The sequence below is a fragment of the Ylistrum balloti genome, unplaced genomic scaffold (genome assembly GCF_031769215.1).
Source record: "Ylistrum balloti isolate Yb309-2 unplaced genomic scaffold, AGI_CSIRO_Ybal_v1 Utg370870, whole genome shotgun sequence".
Lineage (NCBI taxonomy): Eukaryota > Metazoa > Mollusca > Bivalvia > Pectinida > Pectinidae > Ylistrum > Ylistrum balloti.
Genome location: NW_026782497.1, coordinates 68,811 through 86,127, shown reverse-complemented (window position 1 = coordinate 86,127; position 17,317 = coordinate 68,811). Strand labels below are relative to the sequence as shown.

Genomic DNA, 17,317 nt, shown 5'->3' with positions numbered 1-17,317 from the left:
AGTGAATCATCCCTGTGATGTGATGGTGAGAGTCATCCATACAGAGTGAATCATCCCTGTGATGTGATGGTGAGAGTGATGAAGGGTGAGTGAGTGATGTGATGGTGAGAGTGGAGTACTGAAGGGTCTATATATTGTATTACATACAGAGTGAATCATCCCTGTGATGTGATGGTGAGAGTGGAGTACTGAAGGGTCTATATATTGTATTACATACATACAGAGTGAATCATCCCAGTAATGTGATGGTGAGAGTGGAGTACTGAAGGGTCTATATATTGTATTACATACAGAGTGAATCATCCCTGTGATGTGATGGTGAGAGTGGAGTACTGAAGGGTCTATATATTGTATTACATACATACAGAGTGAATCATCCCTGTGATGTGATGGTGAGAGTGGAGTACTGAAGGGTCTATATATTGTATTACATACAGAGTGAATCATCCCTGTGATGTGATGGTGAGAGTGGAGTACTGAAGGGTCTATATATTGTATTACATACAGAGTGAATCATCCCTGTGATGTGATGTTGAGAGTGGAGTACTGAAGGGTCTATATATTGTATTACATACAGAGTGAATCATCCCTGTAATGTGATGGTGAGAGTGGAGTACTGAAGGGTCTATATATTGTATTACATACAGAGTGAATCATCCCTGTGATGTGATGGTGAGAGTGGAGTACTGAAGGGTCTATATATTGTATTACATACAGAGTGAATCATCCCTGTGATGTGATGGTGAGAGTGGAGTACTGAAGGGTCTATATATTGTATTACATACATACAGAGTGAATCATCCCTGTGATGTGATGGTGAGAGTGGAGTACTGAAGGGTCTATATATTGTATTACATACAGAGTGAAACATCCCTGTGATGTGATGGTGAGAGTGGAGTACTGAAGGGTCTATATATTGTATTACATACAGAGTGAATCATCCCTGTGATGTGATGGTGAGAGTGGAGTACTGAAGGGTCTATATATTGTATTACATACAGAGTGAATCATCCCTGTGATGTGATGGTGAGAGTGGAGTACTGAAGGGTCTATATATTGTATTACATACAGAGTGAATCATCCCTGTATGTGATGGTGAGAGTGGAGTACTATATATTGAAGGGTCTATATATTGTATTACATACAGAGTGAATCATCCCTGTGATGTGATGGTGAGAGTGGAGTACTGAAGGGTCTATATATTGTATTACATACAGAGTGAATCATCCCTGTGATGTGATGGTGAGAGTGGAGTACTGAAGGGTCTATATATTGTATTACATACAGAGTGAATCATCCCTGTGATGTGATGGTGAGAGTGGAGTACTGAAGGGTCTATATATTGTATTACATACAGAGTGAATCATCCCTGTGATGTGATGGTGAGAGTGGAGTACTGAAGGGTCTATATATTGTATTACATACATACAGAGTGAATATATATTGTATTACATATATTGTATTACATACAGAGTGAATCATCCCTGTGATGTGATGGTGAGAGTGGAGTACTGAAGGGTCTATATATTGTATTACATACATACAGAGTGAATCATCCCTGTGATGTGATGGTGAGAGTGGAGTACTGAAGGGTCTATATATTGTATTACATACAGAGTGAATCATCCCTGTGATGTGATGGTGAGAGTGGAGTACTGAAGGGTCTATATATTGTATTACATACATACAGAGTGAATCATCCCTGTGATGTGATGGTGAGAGTGGAGTACTGAAGGGTCTATATATTGTATTACATACAGAGTGAATCATCCCTGTGATGTGATGGTGAGAGTGGAGTACTGAAGGGTCTATATATTGTATTACATACATACAGAGTGAATCATCTCTGTGATGTGATGGTGAGAGTGGAGTACTGAAGGGTCTATATATTGTATTACATACGTAGAGTGAATCATCCCTGTGATGTGATGGTGAGAGTAGAGTACTGAAGGGTCTATATATTGTATTACATACAGAGTGAATCATCCCTGTTATGTGATGGTGAGAGTGGAGTACTGAAGGGTCTATATATTGTATTACATATATGTGATGGTGAGAGTGGAGTACATATATATTGTATTACATACAGAGTGAATCATCCCTGTGATGTGATGGTGAGAGTGGAGTACTGAAGGGTCTATATACATGAGTGATTATCCCTGTGATGTGATGGTGAGAGTGGAGTACTGAAGGGTCTATATATTGTATTACATACATCCCTGTGATGTGATGGTGAGAGTGGAGTACTGAAGGGTCTATATATTGTATTACATACATACAGAGTGAATCATCCCTGTGATGTGATGGTGAGAGTGGAGTACTGAAGGGTCTATATATTGTATTACATACAGAGTGAATCATCCCTGTGATGTGATGGTGAGAGTGGAGTACAAGGGTCTATATATTGTATTACATACATACAGAGTGAATCATCCCTGTGATGTGATGGTGAGAGTGGAGTACTGAAGGGTCTATATATTGTATTACATACAGAGTGAATCATCCCTGTAATGTGATGGTGAGAGTGGAGTACTGAAGGGTCTATATATTGTATTACATACAGAGTGAATCATCCCTGTGATGTGATGATAGTGGAGTACTGAAGGGTCTATATATTGTATTACATACAGAGTGAATCATCCCTGTGATGTGATGGTGAGAGTGGTGATGTGATGGTGAGAGTGGAGTACTGAAGGGTCTATATATTGTATTACATACATACAGAGTGAATCATCCCTGTGATGTGATGGTGAGAGTGGAGTACTGAAGGGTCTATATATTGTATTACATACAGAGTGAATCATCCCAGGGATGTGATGGTGAGAGTGGAGTACTGAAGGGTCTATATATTGTATTACATACAGAGTGAATCATCCCTGATGTGATGGTGAGAGTCATCCCATGTGAATGTGATGTGATGAGAGTGGAGTACTGAAGGGTCTATATATTGTATTACATACAGAGTGAATCATCCCTGTGATGTGATGGTGAGAGTGGAGTACTGAAGGGTCTATATATTGTATTACATACAGAGTGAATCATCCCTGTGATGTGATGGTGAGAGTGGAGTACTGAAGGGTCTATATATTGTATTACATACAGAGTGAATCATCCCTGTGATGTGATGGTGAGAGTGGAGTACTGAAGGGTCTATATATTGTATTACATACAGAGTGAATCATCCCTGTGATGTGATGGTGAGAGTGGAGTTCTGAAGGGTCTATATATTGTATTACATACATACAGAGTGAATCATCCCTGTTATGTGATGGTGAGAGTGGAGTACTGAAGGGTCTATATATTGTATTACATACAGAGTGAATCATCCCTGTGATGTGATGGTGAGAGTGGAGTACTGAAGGGTCTATATATTGTATTACATACATACAGAGTGAATCATCCCTGTGATGTGATGGTGAGAGTGGAGTACTGAAGGGTCTATATATTGTATTACATACATACAGAGTGAATCATCCCTGTGATGTGATGGTGAGAGTGGAGTACTGAAGGGTCTATATATTGTATTACATACAGAGTGAATCATCCCTGTAGTGATGGTGAGAGTGGAGTACATCTATATATTGTATTACATACATTCAGAGTGACTCATCCCTGTGATGTGTTGGTGAGAGTGGAGTAATGAAGGGTCTATATATTGTATTACATACATACAGAGTGAATCATCCCTGTGATGTGATGATGAGAGTGGAGTACTGAAGGGTCTATATATTGTATTACATACAGAGTGAATCATCCCTGTAATGTGATGGTGAGAGTGGAGTACTGAAGGGTGTTTATATTGTTTTACTTACATACAGAGTGTATCATCCCTGTGATGTGATGGTGAGAGTGGAGTACTGAAGGGTCTATATATTGTATTACATACATACAGAGTGAATCATCCCTGTGATGTGATGGTGAGAGTGGAGTACTGAAGGGTCTATATATTGTATTACATACATACAGAGTGAATCATCCCTGTGATGTGATGGTGAGAGTGGAGTACTGAAGGGTCTATATATTGTATTACATACAGAGTGAATCATCCCTGTGATGTGATGGTGAGAGTGGAGTACTGAAGGGTCTATATATTGTATTACATACAGAGTGAATCATCCCTGTGATGTGATGGTGAGAGTGGAGTACTGAAGGGTCTATATATTGTATTACATACAGAGTGAATCATCCCTGTGATGTGATGGTGAGAGTGGAGTACTGAAGGGTCTATATATTGTATTACATACAGAGTGAATCATCCCTGTGATGTGATGGTGAGAGTGGAGTACTGAAGGGTCTATATATTGTATTACATACATACAGAGTGAATCATCCCTGTGATGTGATGGTGAGAGTGGAGTACTGAAGGGTCTATATATTGTATTACATACAGAGTGAATCATCCCTGTAATGTGATGGTGAGAGTGGAGTACTGAAGGGTCTATATATTGTATTACATACATACAGAGTGAATCATCCCTGTGATGTGATGGTGAGAGTGGAGTACTGAAGGGTCTATATATTGTATTACATACAGAGTGAATCATCCCTGTGATGTGATGGTGAGAGTGGAGTACTGAAGGGTCTATATATTGTATTACATACAGAGTGAATCATCCCTGTGATGTGATGGTGAGAGTGGAGTACTGAAGGGTCTATATATTGTATTACATACAGAGTGAATCATCCCTGTGATGTGATGGTGAGAGTGGAGTACTGAAGGGTCTATATATTGTATTACATACATACAGAGTGAATCATCCCTGTAATGTGATGGTGAGAGTGGAGTACTGAAGGGTCTATATATTGTATTACATACATACAGAGTGAATCATCCCTGTGATGTGATTGTGAGAGTGGAGTACTGAAGGGTCTATATATTGTATTACATACATAGTGAATCATCCCTGTAATGTGATGGTGAGAGTGGAGTACTGAAGGGTCTATATATTGTATTACATACAGAGTGAATCATCCCTGTGATGTGATGGTGAGAGTGGAGTACTGAAGGGTCTATATATTGTATTACATACAGAGTGAATCATCCCTGTGATGTGATGGTGAGAGTGGAGTACTGAAGGGTCTATATATTGTATTACATACAGAGTGAATCATCCCTGTAATGTGATGGTGAGAGTGGAGTACTGAAGGGTCTATATATTGTATTACATACAGAGTGAATCATCCCTGTAATGTGATGGTGAGAGTGGAGTACTGAAGGGTCTATATATTACATACAGAGTGAATTCCCTGTGATGTGATGGTGAGAGTGGAGTACTGAAGGGTCTATATATTGTATTACATACAGAGTGAATCATCCCTGTGATGTGATGGTGAGAGTGGAGTACTGAAGGGTCTATATATTGTATTACATACATACAGAGTGAATCATCCCTGTGATGTGATGGTGAGAGTGGAGTACTGAAGGGTCTATATATTGTATTACATACAGAGTGAATCATCCCTGTGATGTGATGGTGAGAGTGGAGTACTGAAGGGTCTATATATTGTATTACATACATACAGAGTGAATCATCCCTGTGATGTGATGGTGAGAGTGGAGTACTGAAGGGTCTATATATTGTATTACATACAGAGTGAATCATCCCTGTGATATGGTGAGAGTGGAGTACTGTATATATTGTATTACATACATACAGAGTGAATCATCCCTGTGATGTGATGGTGAGAGTGGAGTACTGAAGGGTCTATATATTGTATTACATACATACAGAGTGAATCATCCCTGTGATGTGATGGTGAGAGTGGAGTACTGAATATATTGGTCTATATATTGTATTACATATATATTGTATTACATACAGAGTGAATCATCCCTGTGATGTGATGGTGAGAGTGGAGTACTGAAGGGTCTATATATTGTATTACATACATACAGAGTGAATCATCCCTGTGATGTGATGGTGAGAGTGGAGTACTGAAGGGTCTATATATTGTATTACATACAGAGTGAATCATCCCTGTGATGTGATGGTGAGAGTGGAGTACTGAAGGGTCTATATATTGTATTACATACATACAGAGTGAATCATCCCTGTGATGTGATGGTGAGAGTGGAGTACTGAAGGGTCTATATATTGTATTACATACATACAGAGTGAATCATCCCTGTAATGTGATGGTGAGAGTGGAGTACTGAAGGGTCTATATATTGTATTACATACAGAGTGAATCATCAATGTGATGGTGAGAGTGGAGTACTGAAGGGTCTATATATTGTATTACATACAGAGTGAATCATCCCTGTGATGTGATGGTGAGAGTGGAGTACTGAAGGGTCTATATATTGTATTACATACATACAGAGTGAATCATCCCTGTGATGTGATGGTGAGAGTGGAGTACTGAAGGGTCTATATATTGTATTACATACAGAGTGAATCATCCCTGTAATGTGATAGTGAGAGTGGAGTACTGAAGGGTCTATATATTATATTACATACAGAGTGAATCATCCCTGTGATGTGATGGTGAGAGTGGAGTACTGAAGGGTCTATATATTGTATTACATACAGAGTGAATCATCCCTGTAATGTGATGGTGAGAGTGGAGTACTGAAGGGTCTATATATTGTATTACATACATACAGAGTGAATCATCCCTGTGATGTGATGGTGAGAGTGGAGTACTGAAGGGTCTATATATTGTATTACATACAGAGTGAATCATCCCTGTGATGTGATGGTGAGAGTGGAGTACTGAAGGGTCTATATATTGTATTACATACATACAGAGTGAATCATCCCTGTGATGTGATGGTGAGAGTGGAGTACTGAAGGGTCTATATATTGTATTACATACGTAGAGTGAATCATCCCTGTAATGTGATGGTGAGAGTGGAGTACTGAAGGGTCTATATATTGTATTACATACATACAGAGTGAATCATCCCTGTGATGTGATAGTGAGAGTGGAGTACTGAAGGGTCTATATATTGTATTACATACATACAGAGTGAATCATCCCTGTAATGTGATGGTGAGAGTGGAGTACTGAAGGGTCTATATATTGTATTACATACAGAGTGAATCATCCCTGTAATGTGATGGTGAGAGTGGAGTACTGAAGGGTCTATATATTGTATTACATACAGAGTGAATCATCCCTGTGATGTGATGGTGAGAGTGGAGTACTGAAGGGTCTATATATTGTATTAAATACAGAGTGAATCATCCCTGTAATGTGATAGTGAGAGTGGAGTACTGAAGGGTCTATATATTGTATTACATACAGAGTGAATCATCCCTGTGATGTGATGGTGAGAGTGGAGTACTGAAGGGTCTATATATTGTATTACATACATACAGAGTGAATCATCCCTGTAATGTGATGGTGAGAGTGGAGTACTGAAGGGTCTATATATTGTATTACATACATACAGAGTGAATCATCCCTGTGATGTGATGGTGAGAGTGGAGTACTGAAGGGTCTATATATTGTATTACATACAGAGTGAATCATCCCTGTGATGTGATAATGAAAGTGGAGTGCTAAAGTGCCCAGTAAGTGTTACAAGCACTTGTACCGAACTTGTTATTGTTATTTATTCATATATTTTTACATATATATAATGTCATTGCTATCACTTATACGAATATTTATATACAAATTAATATACAAGGTCGGTTTGCCTTTCAGTCATCAAATGTCTATATCGTTATTATATGGTCATAACACTAATTGGATATTTGTTGTTGTTAAAAGTTTGTATATATAATTGGTAATACAATCATAATTGAGTTGTTATTAATATTGTTATTATGTAAAAACAAATATTCATTAGCTAATATAGGTTTTGGACTTTATGAATGCGCGTAATTGTATTCAACAGTACTTACATGTTTATGTAATATTTTTTTTCTGACAAAGTAGATAATTAACCCATGATATTTAAAATCGCATCCCTCTTTAAACAATGATTATTAGTAATATTTAGTATGAAGAGATTTAGAATAAATGTTCTATGAGTTGTTATATAAATCAGCTTATCTTACCCAAGGAACTTGGTCACTTATAACACATACAGATATACATAAGTATTCATTTGAAGATGCGATTGCCTTATAGTCTTGGAAATGAAAGAAAATACATATGGGACAATTACATAGGTGTGAAATCGACCCATATGAATTTTGCATAATAAGTATTTATATATTCTTTTCATTATTAATTTCATAATTTGATTTTCTTTTTATATTCATTGTGTGTCGAGAAACGAGTTAAAAGTATAAAGAGGAATTTAGATTTTATTCTTTGTTGTATCATTATTATGTTTCTTTGTTGGCTTTGTTTTCAAACATAAAGTATGCATCCTGAAGCTTATATAGGCCTTATGTCTGTTGTTCAATAATTTTGTTTCATTCAATCAATAAAATATTTCGACGTTATATGGTTTGGTGATGAGAGGGGAAGTTTAGTGTCATTACAGTTAGGAAGTTCGGTAACATATCGTCTATTGTCCAATCTTGACTAAAACACGTGACACACCAGGACACGAGCACTGATTGGTAAACATTTAAAACTGCAATCGTTTAGAAATCTTTGTCAACCAAAATGTCTATGTTTATCTAAGGGCTTCTGTTTATATAACTGTATTAGCGTTTGTTTGATGAAAGCTTATGACATATCCCAGGGTCAAACCAATATGAAGTTGGCTACATAACAAGGTATTTTACAATATCATTCAATACACGTGATGGCTACACGTGTTTGTTGCTATGAAAACATATACAGCATTACTAGCAAATCAGAAAATCATGTATATTACGTAAATATAGTATAATGGTATTTGTTTCGTAAACAACATGGTATGTTGTGCAAGAACTATTACTTTCATAACATATTCCTTACTGTTTTATTTGAATGAAATGTACGTTAGACTTAGTGATTGGGGGTTACATAATGTAAGATAATTGTTGAGACGAAATAGACACATGCTAAGTACACGTGACGTCTGTATGCATCATACGACTGTACCAAGTCAGCTAAACATGACAGAACATAAAATCATATATACAAACTGGAATTTAACTTTAATCTTGATTGCAGATGACAGAGAAATCTAAACCACTCCCCCTATTGATAATTACAGATCAGCCATATATCTTTTCTGTACCATCATTGTGGATGGATGCCACAAAAAATTGTAATCATTGTTTTTAATGTATTGAGTGCCTGTCAATCTTTGTGGAATCTTTGTATCGGAAAATAAAAATTGCATACACGTACTGGATAGAAATCAAACAAGGATCATCACTATTATCCATAGCAAAATTTAGACAAGGAAATAGAATCTTACACAAACTTTGATCTTGGTTGATGTAAAATCTATATTAGATCAAGTCTGGAATTTCAATCCTTTTAGTGACTATGTTTTCATTTTCAATACCAAAGTTTTTATGATATTCAAAGTGATGTCTAGAGTCACCTGTTTCATTTTTGACCTGAAACAAAACTGATGGAGAAGGATGAAGGAAAGCAAACATATTATCCACACTGAACATAAGAATTTCAAGCATAACTTACGCTAACATGTTTTTAGAAAAGTAGTTCTACGAAATCACCAGAAATGGTATCACATTTTGACGAGCACTGTTAACATCATTGTCATTAGTGTTATGTGTTGAAGAGGTTAAAATGACAAAACAAGATACTTTTTCAATGACATTATGTGTTTGGTTTACATAACAAGATATATAAGCCTTGCAATCACGTATTAGGTTTTCGACATTAATTGTTTTACCTTTGTAATAACCTGTTACGTTTTCGACACGACAAAAACATTCCGCTTGAAACGACGCTTTAAGTTTACAAAACGTGAAGTATTACCCTAAAACTGCGTGTTAAATTTACAACACAAAAATAATTTACCATTGAAATTATGTGTTACGTTTCCACAACAAAATCAAATTGTAGAAACGTGGTACAAGATATCATGCAGGTACTTAAATTAGTTCTTATATGAAAAATAGAACACTTTCATTGCTATAACATGAGAAACTAGTGCCTTAGGTAAGAAAGAAGTTTGACAGAAAACACCACGACATATGAGGAATTAAATTCGTGATATGTGTAAATGAGTAAACGTAATTACTCAAATTGACCCTGAAATGATAGAATATATATGTTCATGTAGTATTTGTACATCACACATTTGACAATAAGCTATGGTTTATATACATTGGATCCAACATTTCTTATATCAAAGGGTTTAGCAACCGTGGTACAAAAGGTTAAACGTACCAGTCCTAAATTAACTCATTGGCAATTCAAATATCTAACAGGTTATGTACTACACGCCTATTTTCATGTGATAGGGTTCATGTACAGGAAGGCGTTATGGTTAGATATGATGATAGACGGATATTGACGTTTAATGTCACTGATTTGAAGGCGTACTGGTTACATATGGTGATAGGCGGGAATTGAAGTTAAATGTCACCGATTTGAAGGCGTTCTGGTTACATATGGTGATAGATGGGAATTGAATTTAAATGTAACGCATTTGAATGTGTTTAGGTAAAATATGATGATAGATGGGTAATGCAGTTAAGTTTCACTTACTTGAAGGCGTTCTGGTTACAAATGGTGATAGATGGGAATTGGAGCGAGGTGTTGTAGTTGACCCGCACATTAACAGTCACTGGCCATCCATTGTAATAGCCCACCCTGTCTACTATCTGGTAAACTAACACTGATGCGCAGGCGCATATCATCATCAACCACAGCAACCTAAAACAAATGAAATTTTAGTCATAAATCGTGTATTAGTTTACATGGGAAAGTACTATAGACAATTTACACGGAAAATATTCCTAATAAGTAAATATTAATTAGGCGTTGATAGATAAACATATTTGCTTCATACTCCTTTATCATAAAACTTCAAGAATGTACCAACGTGTCAACATAATCATAATCAAAACTCAAATGATATGAAACTAGGGCAAATTATGACCAGGTGTTTCGGAAGAGTAAGCGTCTCCTGATTTATAGAAGACACCCGCCATACAAATCATGATCAATCCAAGGAAGTAATGTCACGTTCTCAAATGCAAATACGGTGTATAACAACGGAACTAATAAGGAAACTTACGAACATCAAACATGTCCAGCATATATCGCACGAGGAAATAGAATATTTCTCATTGTAATCATTATAAACATTTGCTTTTGTGATATGACAATATGCTTGGATTATCTAAAGCAACATAGTAACTGTTTACGTGAAATAAGGTTGTATATCGCTCTTCCATATAACCTTAGGCTTACTGTATTAAAATGTAAACAAACACGACAAATTAAAAGCAACAAGATGTAATCCTTTCCGGCTATTATAAGACCACGCATAGGTGTTGATGAACCTATATCCCTATCTAAATCTGTAACAGCTGGTGTGCTCTGAGAGTATAATCCTTGGAATTTCAGGGAATACGATCAATTCATAGTGATTATTTAACTTCAAAGATAAGATGGGGAGTTAATCTGTAAATACAGCTGGAACAAGTTTGCTGTTGCATAACAATTTGGTAGATAGATATTCATATCCAGATGTGATTAATTATCATTTTCACTCACTAGGATTGCACAAAAGACGCACAAGTGCACAACACCTTTTAAAACAAATTTAGAGTTAGATACAGTTGAGCCAAATACTCAGTAAAACTGCATCAGAAAACTGTTTGTCCTTTTAGGATAGTCAGTGATGATAAAGGCCTACGTTTTAAAGCCTAGGAGGCGACTGAGGAAACTCAAAGTGATTGAAAGGAAAATGAAAAATCTTCAGGTGTACTACATCATTACATAAATTTCGTAATTTTCATACATGATATAATTTTAGAACAGCGCCAAGAACATATGTGTATTGTGTATTTCGACCGTAGATTGCTTTTATTCAAATTCCTTACCGAAATTATGTACTCTTAATAAAACTATTTTCTGGGGTTCTCATTCTGTATTGAAGTGTTCGCTGGGTGTTTGATTTCGTGCTATCCTTACTGACAGCGAATATAGCGATAACATATACAGTTAATGACCTTGGGAATATTACCAACTAACAGTATAATGTTATTGGAGGAAAGCTTTCGCATATTCTAGAAAATAACATACATTGCATTCACGAAGGCAAATACATTTAGACGTTTTTCACAATCAATGCTCCATTTCAATTTGAAAGACATTAAAAACGAATAAAAAACAGACTGTCATAGAAAATGAAGCTAATTAGCTTAACTGCATGGATATTGATGGTAGAGGAGTGTGTTGACATTGTGGAGTGATGCTGTTTTCACAGTAACGAAAGGTTAATGGCATTCATTATGTAGAAAAAGGAATTCCCTCATTACCAATAAAATTATCAAAACTATGGCACCTTGAAATGGAGTTATGCCATGCATAGCTCGAAAGTAGAAAACTGCAGACTGCCACCAATGTAAAAATTCAAAACTGCTGGTAACTAGTTGCGAAAATAAAATATTGATTTGATCTAAAAATCCTTTAAAAATATATTGTTATTTCAATGTTTGCGTTCTTTAAAACGGTTTTTCGTGTGAAAAGCAGTGAACGCAAGGTATTGCAATGTTCATTGTGTACAATGAAATAAAACACTATAGATTATATGATCTACATGCATCATTTATCTGTGGACAAAGTCATCCAACATTGTTCATTATCAACATAGATAAATGAAATGGAATATAAAAAAAGTCAGTGAGAAATCCTATATAAAGTAAACGAAACCCTATCAGTACCAATAGAATAAATTGCACAACCAGTAGAAGATGGCAGTGTGACGTTTTAATGACTACGCGATCCCCTTTATCAGACAAATGACCAGGGGGGTCACTTTCAATGTCACTCTCTGCACCCCTGGAAGACACAAGCGAAGTAATTTGATTGGTTCCGGAAGAAACCTGATTTAACAATCATATAAGACAGTCATCTCTAGCAGTCATGGTTTTCGGTCAGCAAGTTCGAGGATGATAGTTTTGACACAGTTTATATCTTAACACTACAAGCCAGTTGCCTACATACCTTTCTATCTGATTTTGTTTTGGTCGGGGAATGATGGTAAAGTTGATAAGCAACATCATTTTGAGAATTCAAAATCAAAGAGACAGGTGTACAATTGATTTTCACGAAAAGGTTTCGGCGGGGACACAAATATGTAGCAGACTTTAACACTTAAATGATATTGGTTATTTTTTATGTAAATAATGTCATTTTTGTATGTTGCAAAGAAACATCATGTTGTCTAAGCCAATTTAAATGTAATCATGTCAACTTTTTTTTAGTTGAGTATATCGCGATTGTTCGCTATTATCAAACATCATCATCATACCATATGTTGATACTTTGTTAAAATACATGGAAGTTTTTAGCGAAAATCATGTTTTCTTAAGATAAGGCACAGAGTGGACAACCAAACAATCATCTTGAAAAATTTGTCTTTGAAAGTTTAATGTGTTTTTCAAAACAAGGATTTAAACATCATGCGTTCTTTTATTGACTGAATATTATATAGTATACACTTGCGCTAATGACATAGAGGTCTTACACAAAATATGTGTTCACAGTTCACATCCAATTTATATTGATCACTGACATGACCCTTATTACGTAATCAAATATTCTTTTAAGTATCCCAAACCAAGTCCGCTTTTTACATGGGATCAGGCCTCGGTTGTTTAAAGGTTAATTAGAGTAATCCAGTGGTTAGTGAACAGTTCAAGTTGATACCATTGAACAGATAAGAGTGTTAAATGAAAATGCTCAAAGCACATCAGTTCACGATTGGAATTTATTACAAACCACTGAATATCATCGTTTAAACAACTGGGGCCAGAGGTCGAAATAGATAGAGTGGGTTTAAACGTATCCATTGTCAATATTATTGGCGGAAACCTTTTGATTTTGACATTACCACCAAGACTACAAACAGCACTCAGGGTAATTTTAATTTGGTGTTGGATTATATTGAGAGACACACTAGTTTATGTCTACGATAAATCCAGTGATGGGGTAAGCTGAAACACAGTACGGACGGCAAAATCATTGTGACGTCACAATACAGCTTGATCAGCTTCAATTATAACCTCATAATTACAACGACCTTACAATATAGTGTAATAATGTGAATAATCGTGAAATTTGCCAAACACAAATGTAATATTCCGAGCATGTTAATTATCTCGTAATAACTTTGTTGCAAGTAAATGAATGTCTAGTGTATTTTCATAGGATCAGACACGGTAAATGATTGTACAAAATACACACAAGTGATACGCACTTGTTGATGCAGAATTATAAGACAAGATTGAACAAAATTCTCACAAATGATTAGCAGCTCCTTATCAGACAAATTTAGAATTAGACATAGTAGAGGAAAATAATGACAGTTTAGGGCCTAAACATTGAAAACTTGGAGGCGACAAAGTGATCAAAAGAAAATGAATATCTATATTGGGAAGTGCACACGCCCCAGGATTCAATATCTTTCTATGTATCAGATAATATTTTGAAACAACCCTAGTAGATGTGTATATTATGACACTATTAAAATGTATGAAAACGTGGTATGCAAGAAAACATTATTTAGACTGCGTTATACAGCTGTCTCGTCCTCCTAAGTCTCGACAGTGATGCTTCATCAAACAATTATCTTGTCCTTCTAGGATAAGTCAGTGATGCCTAAGGACACAATGTGTTGAAATATATGAGACGACTAAGAAACTTTTCAATAAGGGATAGTTTGAAAATTTGATGTAGGTGAATATATTCTGGATCGCCCAACTTTGAACTCGAAGGTGGATTTTCCCTACACACACGTGGCTATTGTTTCCCATACAAGGCTATTGACATAGTGAATTAGACATTGGTCCATGGCACTACTCAATATCAAATGAATGCTGCTATTACTAACTAAAAAGTATAAGGAGAAATGAGTTTACCTAATTAAGTAATAATTGATTATAGCTTATACTTTATGAATAGCTTTCCTCACCAAGGAGTCAAACAAGTACTTTTAGCATTCTATAACCAACTCAGATAAATAATGCAGTTTAAACCCATTAGATAAAGACTAGAATAGATCAACTGCTCTACAGATCACATTTCATGTAAAATACTTGTAAAAACTATGACTTATATATTGGCTGTGGACAAAATACATGGTGATGTCTGAGACTGCCTGTAATTGAAAGTAAACACTAGAGAAATACTACCATGTTTTAACAATACTTTCATGAGCATGAGACTTATTTGAAGCGTATTAAAACACCCGGAGATAATGATATCCAACTGTTTTTGTTAGATATTTACCGTCTGAGGTATTAAAAGAAACTAACGATAATTTATTGTTCTGTTAAAGTGTATCGACTATCAATTGATAAATGCATTTGAAAATACATCTACCAGAGGAAAACATTATATGTTTCTTTCCCAATAAAACTGTAAACCCCAGGGGAATTTAAAGCACCTATATATTCTACATACTGTCCAGGCCTATATGATGATTATTTATCAATCGTAAAGTTGAAGCGTTCAGATCTACTTACTTCCTACCAATGAATGATCCCTTTTGAGCCACATATCGAAGTCCGTGGAAAGTGGATCCCTCTGCGAAATCCTTGAGAACAGTTGAAATTCCTGATGACTTCTGGATGATTTGTTTTTCCATATTCTTATTCTTGTTTCCAACTTTTGATCTTTTCTTAATCTTTTTATCCGTCAGCCGAAACTGCGACCAGTTCGCCTGTCTCCCGTTCTGGGTTGGACTGTCGCGAAGTTCTACATCCACGTCCCTTAGTAGGTCTTCATCATCAAATCGATCTGGTCTGGACATTGCAGTCGACAGCCTGATACCACTCGAAACGCTAGTTCTGGATTTCCCTGAAAAATAATCAAACGTTCCATGATAACCTGAACAATCACATCATCAATACAATACTTCATCTTGATATTTAAACAACTCGCTGATTTATCAAGGGACTCTCAAAGCTGTTAGTTAAGTCAATGATAGGAACTCGATTATTTCAATAAACTAGAGGTCTATTGAAGACGTAAATCCCTTATTATTTACCTGCATAGTTGTGCCATTTACAATATGCAATTCAAAGCTCGTTTAGCAGATCGACATTAATAAATAAGTAAATAGGTCTTTACAGTTCCCAATATAATGTACAACTTCATTCCAGTAATCAAACAAAGACAATACCGACATGTTCACAGAAATTCAAACACAAAGTCGATGAGACTAGGACAGAATATGAATAGAATGGAAAGAGTTTCACGGAGACTCAAGCAAAAGGGGGAAAGGAGAACAAGACCAGGTATTTCGGAAGATATAGCGTCTTCTGCTTAATTAACGACACATGCCATGTAAATCTTGACCAATCCAAGCAGTAATGTCCTGTTTCCAAACAAAAAAGGAGGGAGGGGGAGGGGGCAACAATGGAACCAATAGGCAAACTAACGAAAACCATGCACGTCCAATTTCATAGCGCACAAAGAAACATAATATACAATGAGATAACTATGACGATCCTGCAAGTCTCAAAACTGACAGACAGTGCAAAATGATTAATCATGTCATCGTAGATATTTTTTTTAGTTCATCATTTTCTTATCAAATCTATCTAGATCAAAAAATTACTTACTTTATAAATTTATTTCATCAAGATGATATGATCAAGATTAAACTTAACACAGAAATTTGTTTCTCTAATTTCATTTTCATCTTTCTTTCTGCATGGTTGTTTTTACGCTATCACCGTGTACTCTATTGAGAATATTGCATGGGTAATTGAACATGTCAACTGCGTTAATATTTCCTAACTCAAAAATCATGAAAATCATGACATGTTTTGTATTCGTGGTTAGAGCAAGTTTCATGTTTTTGTATCCGTTCAATTACTCGTATTTTATTGGTAATTCATGGCAGTAGAGTGCAATTAAGAAATTCTAGTTATTTGTTAAGTTAGTCTGAATGTTCAAATTCATTATCTGAAGGATTGCAAAAAAAAAAAAAAAAAAAATAGAAAAAAAATTTTTGATACTGTGAATAAAAAAAAAAAGAAAATAAAAATCCGTTGATAATTTCTATACATTAGATCAATTGTTTACACCTTTATCATTCGTAAATGTAGGCCCGACAATGTATGGGTTGCATGGATACACTAATGAGTAAATTAATGGGCAACGACATCAGAGTATAGCTATTGGATTAAATATTTAAGAATCCAAGCCGGTTGTAGTACCTGTTGAATATAAACGAGTGATCAAACTACGTTCGCGTTCAACA

At 35.7% G+C, this 17,317-nt stretch overlaps 1 protein-coding gene across 1 annotated transcript in view; it reads right to left on the bottom strand.

Moving 5' to 3' along the window:
* LOC132559172 (uncharacterized) overlaps nt 1–15,708 on the bottom strand; it is a 43,906-nt gene extending 28,198 nt beyond the window's left edge. Inside the window, exons 1-2 of the mRNA XM_060223785.1 lie at nt 15,573–15,708; nt 10,582–10,749 (exon numbers count right to left, since the gene is read on the bottom strand). Coding sequence (XP_060079768.1) covers nt 10,582–10,749; nt 15,573–15,694 — 290 coding nt within the window. The 5' untranslated portion in view covers nt 15,695–15,708. The remainder of the gene's footprint in view (nt 1–10,581; nt 10,750–15,572) is intronic.
* Nucleotides 15,709–17,317: the final 1,609 nt, after the last annotated feature.